The sequence below is a fragment of the Numida meleagris genome, chromosome 2, assembly GCF_002078875.1.
Source record: "Numida meleagris isolate 19003 breed g44 Domestic line chromosome 2, NumMel1.0, whole genome shotgun sequence".
Lineage (NCBI taxonomy): Eukaryota > Metazoa > Chordata > Aves > Galliformes > Numididae > Numida > Numida meleagris.
In genome coordinates, this window is record NC_034410.1 from 6,802,166 (window position 1) to 6,820,338 (window position 18,173).

The window sequence follows — 18,173 nt, forward strand, 5'->3', positions numbered from 1 at the left end:
TGGTGAGGTCACAGAATCATTAAGTTTGGAAACAACCACTCTGATCATCTAGTCCAGCCATCAACCCATCCCCACCACGCCCAAAGACTTCGTCCCTCAGTGTCACATCTCCACGCTTCTTGAACACCTCCAGGGACAGTGACTCCACCACCTCCCTGGACAGCCTGTGCCAGTGCCCAAGCATTCCTTCAGAGAGGAACGTTTTCCTAATATCTTTTCCCTTACCCAGACATCTGGCAGTGTCTCGCCATGGTTAGTGTTGCCTTGAGAGGGTGTAAGAAACATGTTCCATTTAGATCTAGCACTGCTGAGAAAATCAGAGTAGACAGGTGGGGAATTCAGTTTTGAGATCCAGGTAAGGAAGGTCGAGAATGGAGGTTGGCATGGATTTACTTATATAAGAAAGAAAACCTCTAGTGAGTTTTGATCTCCAGACTGTATTAAGCTGTTGACCATATAAGAAGCAGTACTTTTTTTTATTCTTAACACGAAATAGTACCAGTACCACCATATATATAATTCATTAAAAGAAATTTAGAGTGAAATAATTATCGTTGATCAAGGGAATAGAATTATACTTTAAAATTTATATATACAAATCTCACATCAGTGAAAATTCAGTTAAGAACGGAAGAGACCAAAGGTTTGCCCAACCCCAAATCCTGTTTCTGTCAGTGGCAGTAAATGCATGCACAGGGATGAGAGAGTGCAGCAAGATTTATGCACTGTTTAGCTCAGGGGAATATCAGATTTTTAAAATTTATTTTTTAATTTAATAAGCCCAAATGTATTTCTCTTCCAAATCACTTCCAAGTGCCCTACAGTGCCTCACTCATCCCTGTATCCTTCATCAGGGAGTTTCTCAGGCCTAGGACCTGCTGCATGAAGACCTGCCTCCTTTTCCTCACTTAGGAGTTTGTTCCCATTTGCTTTGCTTGATGGCCCTTAGATCAGTATTTTGGATCATCCTTGTTATTTCTTGAATGCTTTCCATCTCTAATGCATCATTTTTGAGACAATATGCACAAGAATTGCGCAGAAGTACCAAGAGCTGCACGTCATGCAATTTGTTTGACCCTAAAGAAAAGGCAGAAGCTTTTCCACTGTGATAGACATATGTGGCCTTGTGCCAAATCATACCACACTGAGGGATTACAGTGCTGCAAAATCATGGAATAAATTTGCCTACTGTGGCTTGCCACAGCACTGGTCTAAACATGTGCCTCAAAGTTCTGTATTGGTTATTTGGCTGGCTACTCTTTCATTGCCTGTAACAAGGAAGAATCTCCAGTAGAAAATAAGGTGATCCTGCAAGCGATGCTGAGACAGTTGTCATGCATGTTGTGAAATAATCTTTTATTATAGCACCTCTTAAAAGACACTGCTAGTGTCATACTCAGTGGGGAAAAGAAAACTCGAGGTAAGTCAACAAAGGTGAAGAAAGGAAAGAATGAAAATAAATCGCAAGGTAGAAGAGAGTGGGAGACAATTTCCTAGAATAAACATTTGATTGGTGGAAAGAGCTGAACGTATTACCAGATTTGTTTATGGCTGGGCAAGGAGCTCTCCTTCACAGCCCTGCCAGCAGAGCATAGTGCCAAGCTTTCATGTTCCTACTTCACCTTTGTTCCTACTTCACCTTGAGGTCCAGCTTCAGTCTTACACATGATTTGTCAATGCGTAAGGTTTGCAGTAAGTCACAAAACGAAGACAGTTGGCTTCAAAGTCAGCAAGGCTTGGACAAATGTATAATATCCAGCAATTCAGCCTGGAAAAAGCGTTCAGAACGATTTCATGTAGTCAAATGTATTACCCCCGTAGTAAATGCTTACTCAGCTAGCTCATCAGTCCTATTCTTGTATTTCCAAGTGAACAAGAGCCCACTTCTCAAACATGCTAGTGCTGGTGGCTCCCTGGCAGGCAGTACTAGCAGGAGCTGGCCCACCCTACTATGATGGGCTTCATGCACATGAGCTGGACCAAGAGAAGCTGCTCTCACTGCAGTTCATTATTGGTTTGACTGGTGGACTAACTCATTTAACATGAAGTTTTACTTGGAAGACGTGTTAGCCAGGGCTCTTATTAGTAATTTGGAAGTTTATTTTACTTTCTTATTTTCCTTTTTTATAGAATATGAACTGTGACATTAAAAAAAAAAAGTTCTTACTTTCTCCAAACCTTTTTTTTTGTTAATATTACCAAGAATATGTGTACATATCTTCGGTTTTCCTTCTTCCAGGCTTTAATTTCAGGAGCATCGTTTGTGAGTGTTCACTATTACCTTTTGCATTTAGCTGGGTGGTGGTTTCATACCAGTGGGCAGCTCAGCTCCACCACACCTCTCCCTCATCCACCCTTCCTCAAAAGGTCGGAGGGAGAAAATCTGATGGAAAGAAGTTCTCAGGTTGAGATAAGGACAGGGGAATTCATGTAATTTTTTACTTATTGCTACCTGGGGCTCTCCATGGGCTACGGCTTCCTTCAGGCCACCTCCACTGATGCAGTGTGGGCTCTTCCATGGCTGTGCATGGAGACCTGCCCTGTGTGTTGCCCATGGGCTGCAGGGGGACAGCCTGTTCCTCCATGGACCTCTCCTGGGCTGCTGTCTCTTTCTGTGCTCTCCCAGAGGTGCACCCGGTGTTGCTGATGGCTCAGCTCTGCAGGGCAGTGTGTCCTTTTGGGGTGTCTGCAGCTGGCTCTGACCTGACATGGGGCAGCTGCTCCCCCTGCACCCCCCTCTACCAAAACCTCACCGCATAAATCTAATAAAATCTAACTGAACTGGGTAGCATACATAAGATACGGCCTTAAATTAACCTTTAACCTTTTGTTATCCAACACTATGGAGGACATACAGGTTCTTCTAGGGATCCTTGTCTGAATAAGGATTGGCCACACGGTTGTCATTATAATTAGAGATTTTTTATTTCATAAAAAGAAATTAAGAATCAGCATAGCTTATTATCTACAGGAAATTATCTGCCTTATTATCTAGGAGGCTGAAGGGAGACCTCATTGCTCTCTTCAAATACCTGAAAGGTGATTGCAGTGACAGCAGGGCTGGTCTCTTCTCACTGGTGACAAGTGACAGGACAAGGGGAAATGGCCTCAAGTTGCGCCAGGAGAGGTTTAGTTTGGATATCAGGAAAAACTTCTTTACAGAATGGGTTGTTTAGCACTGGAACAGGCTCCCTAGGGAGGTGGTTGAATCACCATCCCTGAATGTGTTTAAAAACTGTTCAGATGTGGTGTTCAGGGACATGATCTAGCAGTGGGTTGTTAGAGTGGTATGGTTAGGTTGTGGTTGGACTGGATGATCTTGTAGGTCTTCTCCAACCTTGATGATTCTATGATTCTCTTGTTGATTTTTTTTAATGGACATGCAATTGCCATCCAGATTAGATCTGGCTATGAGGAACAGAAGAGAGTTTACTATAATTCCACATTTTGCATTTGCTTTTCTTCTTTCCAGGACAGAAAGCTGAGAAGATATAACCAGTTTTCTGTTGCAATCGTTTTTTTGAGGGAAACAATACTGGACTGTATTCAGGAGAGAACGATACTGAAAATAGCCTGCTTTTACCAGTTTGAGGGACACTATCACCTTAATCGAAACAGTGTGTTTTGATTGCTCCATCCAAAAAGGTTAGGTTGTAGTGGAAATAGGCACCGTCCGAAGAAGTATGAAGACTACAAGAGAAGCACGTAAACACATGATAAAGGGCAAGATTGCCCTGAGTGACATAGAAATAATGTAAGAAGGGAGAAAATAAAGGAAAACATGAAGAGGTGACAGTTTTTTCATTGAATAAGAACAAAAAATATTGTTTGGTTTTAAAACCATTTGCTGAAAGTTGTTAACGTGTTGAGAACCCATTGAGAAGATACTTTTGAACAAAATATTGTGTAGGATTCAGGAAAGAACGAGTTGTTCTTTTGACATATTCATATTTACTCCATTGCATTTAGATGGATGTTCACATGTTCATCTCTTCTGTTTCAGTATCTGCATCAGCTTGTTTGCCCTTCTAGCTGCAAACCACTGCTAGTTCAGGACTGATAGAGTGCAGGGTAGGAGCAAAGCACAACACTTGTTCCTTGGTGAGAACGGGAATGATAGCAAGAATAATATGGAGCAAGAAATCCAATGGATCACTTTTGTGATTCATGGTGGAGCTACCTGTGGGAGCTGGGCCTGTCACTGCAGACAAACAGGTTTGAGATGTCCAGGGAAAGCCATATATATAGCTAACAATAATTTAATTTCCTCATTGGCAATTCATTTTAAAGCAGCTCATTTGGATGTTTAATTACAAACTGCTTCTCCCAGTAGCTCTTCACTTGACTTCGGTGTCTGTTCTGCTTCAGGTGCCACTCCTCACTAGATCTGCAGCCAACATTATATCCAAACATTCATTAACAGCTCTTTGCATCTATTGAAAGCATTTCCATCGGCTCTGTAATGCAGTGCCCTCTTGTGACCAGCACACAGTAACCAAAATGGGCAGGGCATTGGGTTTAGTGTCTTTCCTTGATTTTCAGAGGTCTGGAGTCAGGGTGATGGCTGCAGCTCTGCCACACTCCTTTTGCTCTTGGACTTCAACACAGTCATAGACACGTCCAAAATAAGGAGGTGTAAACGGGATCTGTGTGTGTAGTGAGTATGCTTGTTAATTCACAAAGATCTCATTCCATTGGTATTGAAATTTCGATACACTGCACGCAATAACAGTGACAGGAAGAAAAAAAAACCCAAGCATTCTATGTGTTCTTTTTTGTCGTGGCCACTAACAAGTGTAATTGGGCTGGGGGAGAGAGAAGAAGCCAAGGAAATGCATGGAGGAATAAAGAAAGCAAGCTGTGAGGTCACATTCTAATGAAAATTTATTCATGGATTCCTTTTTTTTCTCAACGTCAAATGGCTTATTCCATTCATGTGTAACACACAGGGTTATATGCTCCCTTCTGTGAAGGCAGCCTAGATGAGGCCAAGAAGAGAGAGATCACCAAGCAATGCTGCAGCTCTAAAGGGTGCTTGGAGCACAGATGCCAGCAGGGAGGTGACAATGGCTGTCACGTCAGCTGGCAGCTACAGTGGCAATTGCTCTCGAGGGCTTAGACTCCAGATAAACTCAGTGCCACTGTAGCACCCATTCTGGCCACTGCACAAGCTGGGATGTGCTGTTGCATACTACCCATTGTCTGCACTTTGTTTTGCTGCTTAGACGCGTAGTGAGATTATAAACCCATATGGGGTGTGGATAGAGGTGTTCTGGGACTATTTCCTTGGAAATGAGTTGTCTGTGGTTAAACTGCCTTTGATCTGTGCTGGTTTGTGGCACTGAAGGACCTGGTTTAGTGAACGTGGTGGTGGTGACAGGTTGATGGTTGAACTAGATGACCTTAGTGGTCTTTTCCAACCTTAATGATTCTATGATTCTGTGAAAGTGGGAAGTTTCTGGCAGGAAATTGAAGGAATGGGTGTAATCTGGCATCTCCAGCTGTCAGGACGTGGTAACCTGGGATCATTCTCCTTTTTCCTGATGTAACTTTTATGGCTTGAAGAGCACACAGTATGAGCACAACTGAACTGAAACAGAAGATGGCACAGAGTTTCAGATTTTTCTGTCTTGCAGCAGGACAAAGCCAGCTCAGGGTGCTGCAAGATCCCTGTGCTGAGAGCAGACAGCAACAAGCTGCACATTTTTTGCTATTTTTGGTAGGATTTTACGCACCTTTTTTTTAAAGGGATGATTTGCCCTAGCTGGAGTCAAAATGCAATTTACTCTAGCGGATTTCTCATTCATTTTTTTTTTCCTAATGGCAGTCTCTCTTCCCTTTTTCCATGCATGCATTATGGAAGCAAGTAGAAGCTGGGAAGAGAAGCTGTTTGCAGTTGAAACGCATTCTGTTTCTCACATGGACTTCAGCTTTTCATGCTTATGCCACTGAGCCATGATCTGTGCCTGCAGAGTTCCCAGATTGGGGCCCTTTGAAGTGAAGTTCAGTCTCACAAATGAGAGGAGCTGCAGAATTGTAGCTGGTTTAACATTTGGGACTGGAATTTCAAAGATATGCAGAGACTGGGTCTACAGTTTGTTTCCTAGGCTTTCTCTCAATGAGAATGAATAAGCATTTTTTTGAGTTGAGATCATGAAATATTTGGGATCATATGGAAAAAAAAAAAGAGAGAGAAACAGATTGATGTTATGGTGTTATAAACTCCTTTTATAGTTTTAAGTTTTCCCAAGGCTCAGCCTTCTTTGAGCTTTTGACAAGTGATTTACAAGCCTGCTAGAGATGCACCTTGATTTGGGAATTTATCTGAGCTATAATTGTGTTTTATTTTACTGGCACTACCGCCAAAGCACTATATTGGTGCACTAACTACAACTGTATTGAAGTGATGAGCAATTAAAACCATTTCTTGCATAATAAGGCACATTCTTTCATGTTGTACTTAATGTACCAGTGCAGTGCGTTACGCAGCATTTTAGCTACATTGTGGTAAATCACCTATTTCAAGTTTCTATTTCTACCTCTCACGTTAAAAAAAATGCTGGAAACAGTAAAAGAATAATGATCCATAATGCCAGGAAGATAAAAATGGGATTTCAGTTGTCTCCTGGAATTAAAGGCTGTAGCGATGTTAAAGGCAAGCTGTTCTCCATCCCCTGTTGCTCCCTTGCATCAGCATCACAATATACAACAGATTGTAACTTATTTCTGCACTGAGCTGTAGCAAGGCTGAACAAAAAGGAGCTGCTGGTAGAGGGCAAGTGGATGAAAGACATAAAGCAGGCTGGTGGCAGAGGGCTGTGGTATGTTGCAAGTGCCAAGGTATATATAGGGCCATCCCCATCACCAGGGTTTGGAGATGGGGTTTCATTGCCATTTGCAGAACCGTAGAATCATTAAGTTTGAAAAAGACCACTAAGATCATCTAGTCCAACCACCAACTCATCCCCACCATACCAGCAACCACATCCCTCAGTGCCACATCTGCATGGTTCTTGAACTCCTCCAGGGGTGGTGACTCCACCACCTCCCTGGGCAGCCTGTGCCAGTGCACTGTCACTCCTTCTGAGAAAAAAAAATTCCTAATATTCACCACATACGCTGCCCTCTCTCTCTGTTCTCCCAAAGTCAGTTCATTGCAACATCAGGGGATGGGAAGTGCTTCTTCTTTTTCTCTTTGTGAAGCAGCTCAGTGCATAAACGGGCTTGCTTTGTGCTTTGAGGAGGGGATTTTGATCCAGTTATTATGAGTACATGTGATAAATATCAAATAGGGGCTCTACAGCGTATCTTGAAAGAGCAACAGCTCATAGTATTAAATGAGTCGTCATAAAATTCTTCTTTTCTACCTGAATTTGGGACTGTGTTTGTCTGGACACCCAAGTAGGCTTCTGCTGAGAGGCTGACTGTGCTTTCATTTTGCATTGCATTCTCTGCAGTTCTATTTCACAGCAGCTAAGAAACATGCATGGCCCTAACATTTGCTGCCTGTTTATTCCCATGTTTTGCCAAGGAATGTACCACACCAGTACTCTGAACATCAATCCCTGAGCACAGTGGGCTACATCTGGCAGGTTTAAAGGTTTTTAGGGCCTTGGTGCAATGCACAGCAAGCTGTTCCCCTCCACTTGACCTATTTCTTCTCACTTGTCACACAGAAAACACTTTTTTTTTCCAGGAAATCCTAAGCCTCCCATAGTTTACCTTCCATACCAGATGTTTACATGGAGTTTTTTGTTGTCTTTGCTCCATGTATAAACCTGTTGCTTTGCCTGGCACTTTAGGGCTGCTTCATTCCCTCGTGGGTGGGTTTGTGGGTGGGAATGTGGCAGTCCCAGCAGCAAACACCCACCACTGTCCTGCCTGCTTCTGGGTGTCTGCTTCTGTTGTGACGCTGTTCCCATGGTGCCCTGAATTTCAACCTAAACAAGCAGCCACCCTTGGTCCTGCAGATGTCAGGCATCACTGCAGCTGGCATTTTCTTCCTGCATGCTGCAGCCTTGCTGTGGGTAATCTGGATTTGCTTTCTCCCAACAGAACTTTCTCTTTGGCCCCAGTGTCTATGCTGGGGTGAGGGCTGTGGGATTTTCTTCTTCCTTTTCCTTTTTCCTTTTTCCTTTTCCTTTTCCTTTTCCTCTTCCTCTTCCTCTTCCTCTTCCTTTTTTTCTTTCTCTTTCTCTTTCTCTATCTCTTTTTCTTCTTCTTCTTCTTTTTCTTTTTCTCATTTTTTTCTCTTCTTTCTCTTTCCTTCTCTTTTTTCTTTTCCCTTCCCTTCCCTTTTTCCTTCCCCTCCTTCTTTTCCGTTATTTATTTATTTATTTTAACAACTTAAATTCCACTTCCTCATCCTCACATGTTTTTCTGAATGAATATGATTATAGTACACACTTTTACCAGTTTGAAAACACCAGCTCAGTCTGTAAAACCATCTATCCCTACTGCATGCTTCCTTCCTGTTACCTCATGCTGCCTGTTCACTACTGGGCAGTTGTGCCTGCTTGATTCCTGCCTGGGAGCAAACAGCTACTGCTGAGCAGCATCCCTGCAAGGGAACACCCTGACTGCTCTGGGTCATTGAAAACCCCACAACAGTCTTTTTTTGGGAAGAGACAAGTTGAAAACAGTGGGCTCTTCACTCATTTCCAGCTGCAGCAACTGGCTTCATCAGGTGGAATACGATGTGGTGTTTCCACTTGCAAAGCTCAGAGAATTCTTTCAGGTTCCAGCCCCGCTAGAAAGGATTGCAAAGTCTCTTGCTACAGCAGCAGGGGTGAGAAATGACTGAAAGTGCCTGGTCCCCTCTGGGCAGTCCCATAACAGTGACAGCCATGCACGTGGCCCGCTGCAGTGCCACCTCATCTCTGCCCTCTGGACATGGTGTAATTCATTTGCCAGCCTGTCTGGTCACACTACTATCCAGAGGCTAATCTGTCTGAAATGGCTCAGAATAACTGCAAGGTTTAGGTTTCCCTTATTCGCCAGTCTCCCTTCATCTTAGGGATTGAGAACAATAATTCCTCCGATGCTGACTTTCATCAGATCGAGACGCACTCAATTATCTTTCATGTCCAAAGCTACAACACTTGAGAACAATTGAGAAGTTGCCTTTCCCTCTAAATCTGTGGCTCTGAATGACTAGAGCTCTCCTATCAACCCTGATATTACCTTCTGCCTTTCACTAACTGTTCTTTCTAACTTGCTGCACCTGATTTTTGTAACTTTTTTTTCTGTTGTTCCCTCTCCAGTAAAGTGATAGAAAATTACAGTTTCTTTAGGGGTATTTTTTTTCAGAGCTGGAATTAAATACTAATTCCCCCCTATCTTTTATCAGTGAATTCTTTCTGCTTTCCATGATCTCTGACAAATAATGAAAATTCTCAACAGCATGCCTGCTGTTCTATTACCTTACAAACCAGCCTCTCTCTTCTAATAATGTATTACAAGGTCTCATTGCAGAAGCCATACAGCCATAAATACTTGAGCAATGCAAATCTGTAGCTGGATGTAGTTCCTTCAGCTTCCTTGCATCTGCCAGAAGTCAAACTCATCCTTCTAGAGACCTGACCTTCTGGTTCTCTGTGTTGAACTATCTAGTCTGGTGCTCAGTTTGAACCATGTGAATAGGAGCCCTCTTGGATCATAGAATCCTAGAATGGCCTGGGTTGAAAAAGACCTCAAAGATCATCTAGTTTCAACCCTCCTGCTGAGTGCAGGGCTGCCAGCCACTAGACCAGGCCAAGTACTCCTACAGTCCAGCACTGGGTTTCTAACCATGGCAATAGCTGATGCTACATTGGACTTGAGCCTGACCCATTTGTAGTCATCCGTAGATTCTGTCATTCACAGATTCTGTGATTTTGTAAGAATAGAAGCACTGGATTATGGATACTAAATAATTATCCTGCCCATTTCCTTTAATATCTGCCAGTTTATCAGTAGATTAATTTTTGTCCATGAATTTCAGTACTCTTTTTTTTTTCTTATGTTATGGCAAATGATAAATTCCTTCTTGCTCTCTTGGTGATGTTCCAGTGTTTAGTTGGCTCTTTGAACTGCCTTGGCTTGTTGAGCTGACAACTTGAGGGCCATCCATGATGGCCTCGTGATCTTTCTCCTGTGCTCCAGCTGGCACTTCCAGGTCCAGCAGTGTAGCAGCTCCAGTGGGCAGGCTCCCAGAGCCCCTCTGCTTTTCTTGATGGTAAAACCCTGGGAAGGGCTGAAGAGCTTTACATGCCTGAAAAAGCAAAAACAGCCTTCAAAACTGGGGACCTAATATCATTCATCTCTTAAAAAATGGAATTATGGAATCATCTAGGTTGGAAAAGACCTTTAAGATCATCAAGTGCGGTTATCAACGAGGCTTACCAAGTCCCATTGCTAAACATTGCTTAATGTCACGTCCACACATCTCAAATACTTCCAGAGATGGGGACTCCACTCTCTCCTAGGCAGCCTGTTCCAATGCGTGACCACATCTCCATGAAGAAATTCCTCCTAATGTCCAATCTAAACCTCCTCTGACACAACTTGGGGCCATTAAAGTCAGTATTTTGTCTTGTATTGACCTAAATGAGAGGCAGCACAAGCCCAACAATTGCAGGGGATAGGAGCTCCTGGGAGTTTGTTTTCTCTGCATGCACTTTACCTGCAGAATCTGGGAAATTCTGACACTGCAAATACATCATCACTCATGAGCTTCCTGATTGCATTTGTTCCATTTACCATTTCAAAAAAGAAAAAAAAAAGAAAGAAATTGCTGAAGCTCCCATCCTCCACACTGACTGTATAGCAGCGAGGCTGCTTCGTTATTTCAAGTAATCACTGCTTTCTGCAATCAGTCACTTCTGTAAGTGTGACTACATGTCTGTGCCTACACTCTGGATTCCACCAGGCAAACATTTTCCTGGAAGTTGAGAGAAGAGGAGGAGCCGGTGGTGTGACCTCTGCTGTTGAAGAAATCCATTATCTAATGGAATAAATGGCTTTATGCCTGAAAGTTAAAATTTTCAGCATCATTTACACTGAACACCAGCCCCAAAGAAAGGTATAAAAAATGAGAAGCAGTGATGACCTTTATCAGCTGTGGAGACAGCTATAAATCAGGCTGCAAATACTCATCAGCTTGCTGGACAGAATTGATTACTGACAGAAATTACTGCATTTCTTTTTGTCTTTGATTGAGATATGTCCCATCTAAATAAATGTTCCTTCAATTGAACAAATCACACGTTTCAAAACAGAAGTCCAAGAATATCATTCATTGATTCTCTGAGGACTAAGATAGTGCGATTTACAGACCAGCTAAACCTCACAGTGTTTTGCTTGGAGTGTAACGTAGATCAATTTGTTCCTCTTTTAAGCAGAGCGATTTTTCTGTTCATTAATTCAGACACTGTGTTGATGGCTCGTATTGAATATAATAGCGAGATTTACTACCCTAACAAATCAGCACTGCTTCGTTTGTTCTTCCCTATTCGTATCAGAAGTATGTGCAGCAGATTAGTGCCTGATTTTAAACTCATTACACTGTAAGAAATAACGAAAAGGCCTTTCATTGCCTGATTCCAATGACAGAGTAACTTTTGTGCAATGATCTCGAAGTTTCATGCTTTATGGAAGTGTTACTTTTTGCAATATCTCCAAGCAGGAGCTTAGGGAGGAATAGAAGTGTAGTAGCAACAACACTGGGAGCAGTAACGTAATTTCCATCAGATCAAGTGATGCTCAAGAAAGGATCACTGAGTATTAATAGGCCACAGACTCATTGACTTTATAAGATGCTTCTCCTGTGTCTTGAACTTCAAGCTGAGGGCGAACATTCATGGCCAGGTTTTCCTGTAATTAAGAAATATTCTAATGGTGTTACAATTATCCAGATGCCTTATTGCCTGTATTTAAAATGAGCTTTTTTTCCACCTAGAATTTAGAATGTAATTGGAAAACAACTGCAGTTGCTGACATGGGCTGATTATTAAAGCAGTAATCTTTCTCAGAATGCTTGATAATGAGCTTAGTTATTCCAGTTTTCAAGGATACCTGAGAATACAAATTTGGACTATATGTTTTCCTCTCTTGACAAATGATGCTTCAACCTCAATGGCCTAAGAATACATATAAATGAGAAATGTGTGTAGAGTGCATTAATATATTTTATTGTAAAACTGCAAAAATTGTTGGCACAAAAGTTTTTCTTCAGGACCTGGCACAGAAGCTGGAAGCTGAAGTTGTAAATAAGTAGTGCTGGATCAGACCCCAGACATCATCTGTGCCGGTGTCTGGCTGGGGACACAAGCAGATGCTTAGCAAAGATTTTTAAGAGTACATTTCTCATGGCAATAATTTGGAATATGCTTCTGGTCACCAGAAATCTCTCATTCAAGGACTTTCCAAAAAATGTCTCCCTTCCATTTTTCTAATTCCTGACAACTGCTTTACTTTGGGACCACGATGTCCACTGCTTGCTTACCTTCTGTGTGAGGAAGTAATCCCTTTTGATTGTGTTGAACTTGTCACTGGCTGGTGTCATTTAATGCCTCCTAATATTTGTTTTGGAAGAGGCAGGGAACAAGTATTCCCTACTTATGTCCTCAATGCTTATGACTTTTTGGAGGTCTTTTCTCGTTCTTTGATCAGTCCATTTACAGATTGAAAAATCTTACTTAGTTTAGTCGTAAATCATATGAAGCAATATTTCGAAGTCCTGAATATAATCAGGAAATCTTATGAAAATGCCGTATTCTTGGACAATGCCAAATAACTAATGACAACATTTTAATGCCATCATATCCAAGCAGGAACTCTTTTCATTCCTCTGGTCTCAAACGCAAGCCTCAGTCTAACTCAGATCTTACCATTTTATTCGGGACTAAAGGTGTTGATAAAATTTATGTCATAATCAGAAGAAGGAGATAGTTTGAGAACTTTGCCTATGTCTCTGAAGTTCTACTGCAGTGATTCAAAGTCTCTAACAGCTTGTTGTCTGTCTTGCAGCAACAGTTTAGCCTCAAAGAATCTGCTTCACCTTATTCTCAAAATAGATTTTTTGGGTAGGACCCATCAGTTCTCTATGTTAGTTTAGCTAGGTTGCTCAGAAAGTAGTAACCCTACTCCTGTGTCAAGAAGAGCTGCTGAATCCTTTCATGGCAACATGCTTGTGACTTCGGTTTTATCTTTTATCTGTGGGGCAGTGCATGCAAGCACTTATCAGACCTGAACTTCAGTTTGTGACATCTGACAAGATCACAGCCCTCTATTGTTGTAATGTTTTTTCATCCTGAACCTTCGACCTGCCACCCAACCCTCATTTGGAGTCTCTTTCATACACCTATCCCAGCCTTTCTGTAGTAGGTTTTGAGCTCTGAGAGCTGGAGACTGCCTGAGCTGCTCCTGCTGCAGGGTTCTTGTCCTTGTACAGACATCCTGAGTGCTGGGGCAGTCCCAAAGTGCAACGAGAGCAAGGTGATTTGTCATGTTGCATGTGAAAATAGCCATTTCTTCCCATGCATCTCCTTCTGGTATTAGGACAAGTGGCAGAGTCAGAAGATCAGTACAATACCAGCTTCAAAAATATGCTGTGTCAAAAAGTGGGTTGCCTTTAGCTTCCAGGGATTTTCTAGGCATCTGGCCTAATGAACTCCCATGGAGATTAGGGATCTTGGAAACCTTTCAGTGTAAGGCATATTTTCTGACCTTGTTTTTCTGCACTAACAGTACAATGATCCACATACGTACATTCAAAACAGGGCACCTGCTTGTATTTAGCTCTGTGAGAATGTGGCAGAAGAAAGAGTTGACAAGCACTAACTGTTGTTTGATAGCTATCCGGGAAGCCACCCTAATGTTACAGCAATGGCTGAATTAGAAAATCTGTGCTCTTTACAGGAAGGCTCCCAGCAATCCTCTTGGACCAAGTGCATTGCCAGGTTCTACATAAACAGACAATTTCAGACTTCCTTAATGATATTTTCCTTTTCTCCTTGCAGATAATGAATTCATTTATAGAAACCAGAATGGCACAGTGATTCTGAGGAATGTGGAAACTAACAATTCAACAGTATTAATAGAAAACAAAAAAATTGTAAGTATTTTCTATAATGAGCATAATTTCAGTTTTCTTGCAGTTGGATCAGAAAAACAGAGAATGACTTGAGTTTCAACCATGTATTGTCAAACAGAAGGAATATGCTGGTAATGCTGTGAGCTAAGCAGCAACTGATAATTTGAAATTCAGCTCTAGCTTTCATTATTATACTGCAAGCTCAGTTTCTTTTGTACTCCAGGAAAGTATCATATAGATATTTGAAGTTAGTCTTGCATATCACATATAATTGAAAGATACATAATTCTGGTCTTTGCATGCTTAATAGAAAAGACAATTTATACTATTTACTGCCTGTTGGTAGCATTCTCCACATTTCTCCATGTAAATGCTTATTTTTTAACTTGTGGATTTACTGATTTTTCTTGCCTAATGTTTGCAATGTAATTTCAGTGCTGTTAATGAATAGTGATGATGAGTAGAAATGGGTTGCATATGGGAAAGACCCCAAGAAGTTATTGGGCCAAGAAGTTAGTAGACTCTTATAAAAATGACTGGAAACAAAATAAATTCACAGCTAAAACAGTGTGTTATTTATAATAATGAAGCATCGTTTTTTTGTAGCAGATGAAGTCAACTTTGTGTAAGAAGGTAGACCATTAAATGTCAGTGTTTTCAAAATTTCCTTTAAAAGCTAATTCCTGAGGTTAAATATTCTTATGTTTGCTCCAGCCGTGAGATACAATTCACGTTGTCCTGGTAAAATTGCATCACTTCTCTCAGATTTTAGTCAGCTTGAGTGTTTGTTCATTGTTTGGTTTGTTTTTGGTGTAGTATCATTGCAAAAGTCCAGAAGTAGAGAATAGCAAACGGATTATTAATGACCCAAGGTCTCCAGAAAACAGTCTTGGAAACTGTAGGCTTGACTTGGTCTCAAAAAATAGAAGTAAATCAACAAGAACATTTTAAAACTGGATTCCAGGTTGACTTTATTTTGCAGTAAAACTGAGTATATGACACATAAAAAGCTAGAGTACAGTATTTTTTTTTAATGAGACAAGGAATTCATCACTGAATTATTACTGCAGGACCCAACCTTAAACTTCTGATGCTGCCATTTAACTTTCATCCTTCACTACACCATGCAAGCAATCTTTTTTTGAACAGAATGTAACCCCTTTCTTCTGCTGTTCTGTTCTTTTTTGCTTTCATTCTTTTGTCAGCCTACAGGGCCATGACTTGAAGTGTCAATAACCTAGGGCCAGTAGGGCCAGCGCAGATGAATGTTGTAAAACATATTCTCCCTAGATATAATGAGTCAGTGCAATATGCTGGCTAGAACCAAGATCTGTTGATCTCTCACTTTCTCCAGTTTGATGTAATGGTGATTCTTTTATCTGTTATATATTGGATTTTCTCTGTGAAAAGTGTTTTCACCATGCTGTGTGTAAAGGAGTGGGCTGTCTTCCATTAATTTGAGGATCTGCTGAAGTCAGGCTAATTTCATTTGTCCTTTTAGTCTACTCATTTTTAATTTTTACCATTCACGAGAAAAGTGCAGTGTTACAAGATAACCCTATTTTTTAATGCCATAGCTTCCCTGCTGCCTGCTCTACCCTTGCTCCTCTGTCATCTAGATAAACAAATCTGCAGAACATCACCTCCACATTCGTCCCAAAAGTTCTAGTGTAAGAACTGCCATAATACCTCTTTCTGTCACATTGTATTTGTCCTCTTCCTTGCCAGCCTTGGGTCAAAATCACTTCTGCTGCCTTGGAATGTTTTCCTTTTTCTGTGTCAGTAATACATCAGCAAACAAAATGTGCCTTCACTCTGAGCCACAGTGGCCCATCGGTCTCCTCTGCCTTTGGTTTTGTCCCCTCCACTCTGCTGAGGTCTCTTTTCATGGGATGCTGTGTATTTCCCTAAAGTCCAAATTCCCCTTTCCATTCTGCTACCGGAGAATATCTCAGTGACTTGAAATCAATTTATTTGGTGAGGGGACAGGATATAAGAGCTTAAAAAGACAATGGATGAGTGGTGTATTGGCAGCACCTGTCTTTGGTGCTGTGTGTATTGGCACTGTATGTTGTGAAGGAAACTGGAAAGGAGAAGGGACGTCTGCACTGCACAAATGATAAGTGCGGCAGGGAGAACTCGTGATAAGTCTGAGATATTCTGGCATCCCTTCTCATTAGCAAGACTCTCGGTGCAGCTTTTACAGAGTTCAGATCAGGGTGCACAAGGAAAGCTGAGTCACCACATCACACCAAAAACTTTCTTGACTGAGGAAAATGGCATTCGGATTCCTCAGTGTTGTCTTAACTGGGTAGTTAAGACAGCGGTGTCTCCTTACTGTTAATTTGTTCTGGCAGGTATTTACTGCTTGCTACCTTCAGTACCTCGGCCAGTGACTGCAGGGAATGAGAGGGAATTAAGTTGCTGTTTACCACAGTTTTCCTCTATCTGCTGTCCACCAGTCACTGTGCAATAGACTTGGAAGGAAAACTCTTTCCTGGGGTGGTGGCTGCCTGGTCTGCATCATAGAGTGGATAGAGTGGTTATCTTTTCTCTTATGGAAACACACATTTGCCTGCATACATTTTGTGTTTTGTTTTGTTTTGTTTTGTTTTCAAATTGAGAAGAAATGTTATTTTTCAAGACTAATTACTGATTTTCAGTAATTTTCATCTATATAAGGACAGCTTGAAAATTGGAAATAAAAAAAAAAAAAGCATTTCAATGTCTGGTTTATTTTCTAGGTCTCCTTAAAGGCCGTTCGATATGAAGTGTCACCTGACCGGGAATACGCCCTTTTTGCTTTTAATGTTGAACCAGTAAGTAAACAGATGTAATTTCTGAATACAAAGCCAGCGGTGGCCTCTTTTTTTTCTTTTTCCTGTTTATTTTTTTTCCAATTCTATATCAGTAAGATGATATTTTAAATTAATTGCATCCAGGGAAACAAAGAAAGAAAACTCGCTTGGATACTCTGAAAGCATGTCACACTGCCATCTAGTAGAGGAGAAAGGTATAAATTACAGCACAGAGGAAACACTGTCATTGCCAGAATTTTATAGGCTTTGGGAGGAGAGTTGTAAGGACATGTCTTTGCTACAAGGATTTCTATTCCTCTTCTGTGTAATTTTTTTTTTCAGTCACACTATAAATTTCTTCCCAAGAACAAAAAGCAACTGTCAGTGTCTCCCACAACTGAAATAATACATTAATTATGGTGTCACCATTCCCAGTGCTGCAGTTAGGGCTGAGCTATCACTTCCATTATAAATCCTTTTCTTCAGAGGTTTTGGTATAAATCATTCGTAAGAAATCACCATTGGGTTACTTCTAAGTTTTAGATTAGGGCAATTCTTTTCTACCAAACTTCAAAAGAGAAAAGTATAGTGAGTCATTTTCAAATAACTGAAGCACCAAGCGCGAGGGAAGCAGTTCTTAGGCATGAATAATACTTATTTTCTTTTAAAATTCTGCTGGTGTAAGATCTGAAAAATTTGAATGATGGCTATGCTGTATTACTTGGATAAACTGTAAGCCCCATACATCCTGTTTCCATAATTTAGAATTGCACCAATTCCTCAAAATGAAAATAATTCATTCACTAGCAACCGTGAGTCCTTTTCCATACAATAAATCTAGTTTGAGCTGCTAACTAAGGGGAAATTTGTGGGTTCTTGGGGCAGTAGAGTTTGTCACCCTGTTGCTCATCTGATTTCTCTGCTGTCATCATTGGAGTTATTCCTGACTCACAGTAGTGTAAAATTTGGGAGAACCGTGCCCAAAGCTAGGAAAAGGTCAAATAAAACTGTATTGTAAACTTCAGGAGTAACTCATAATCCCTTCCTCAGGAAGGGAAAACCCAAAGTGGAAAGGGGACCTTTGGGAAGAAGATTTCAGGGTGTGACTAGGTATGTATTATGTGTAAGAACACAGAAAATTGCTCAAGGGTTCATATGTGAGTTCATGGTAGCAAGAATTCCTGAAACAGTTTTCTGAAGGAAAACTAAACTAAAACATCTATTTTTTCTTTTCCCTTTAAGATCCATGCTTATAAAGAAGTGCACTAAGAGAGGGTTGGTAAGCCATATTGGGTCACTCT

At 41.1% G+C, this 18,173-nt stretch overlaps 1 protein-coding gene across 3 annotated transcripts in view; it reads left to right on the forward strand.

Moving 5' to 3' along the window:
- The window catches only part of DPP6 (dipeptidyl peptidase like 6), a 461,031-nt gene that overhangs the window by 314,976 nt on the left and 127,882 nt on the right, over window positions 1–18,173 (forward strand). For all 3 annotated transcript variants that reach the window (XM_021388076.1, XM_021388074.1, XM_021388075.1), the window contains exons 4-5: window positions 14,001–14,095; window positions 16,819–16,893. In XM_021388076.1, coding sequence (XP_021243751.1) covers window positions 14,001–14,095; window positions 16,819–16,893 — 170 coding nt within the window. The remainder of the gene's footprint in view (window positions 1–14,000; window positions 14,096–16,818; window positions 16,894–18,173) is intronic.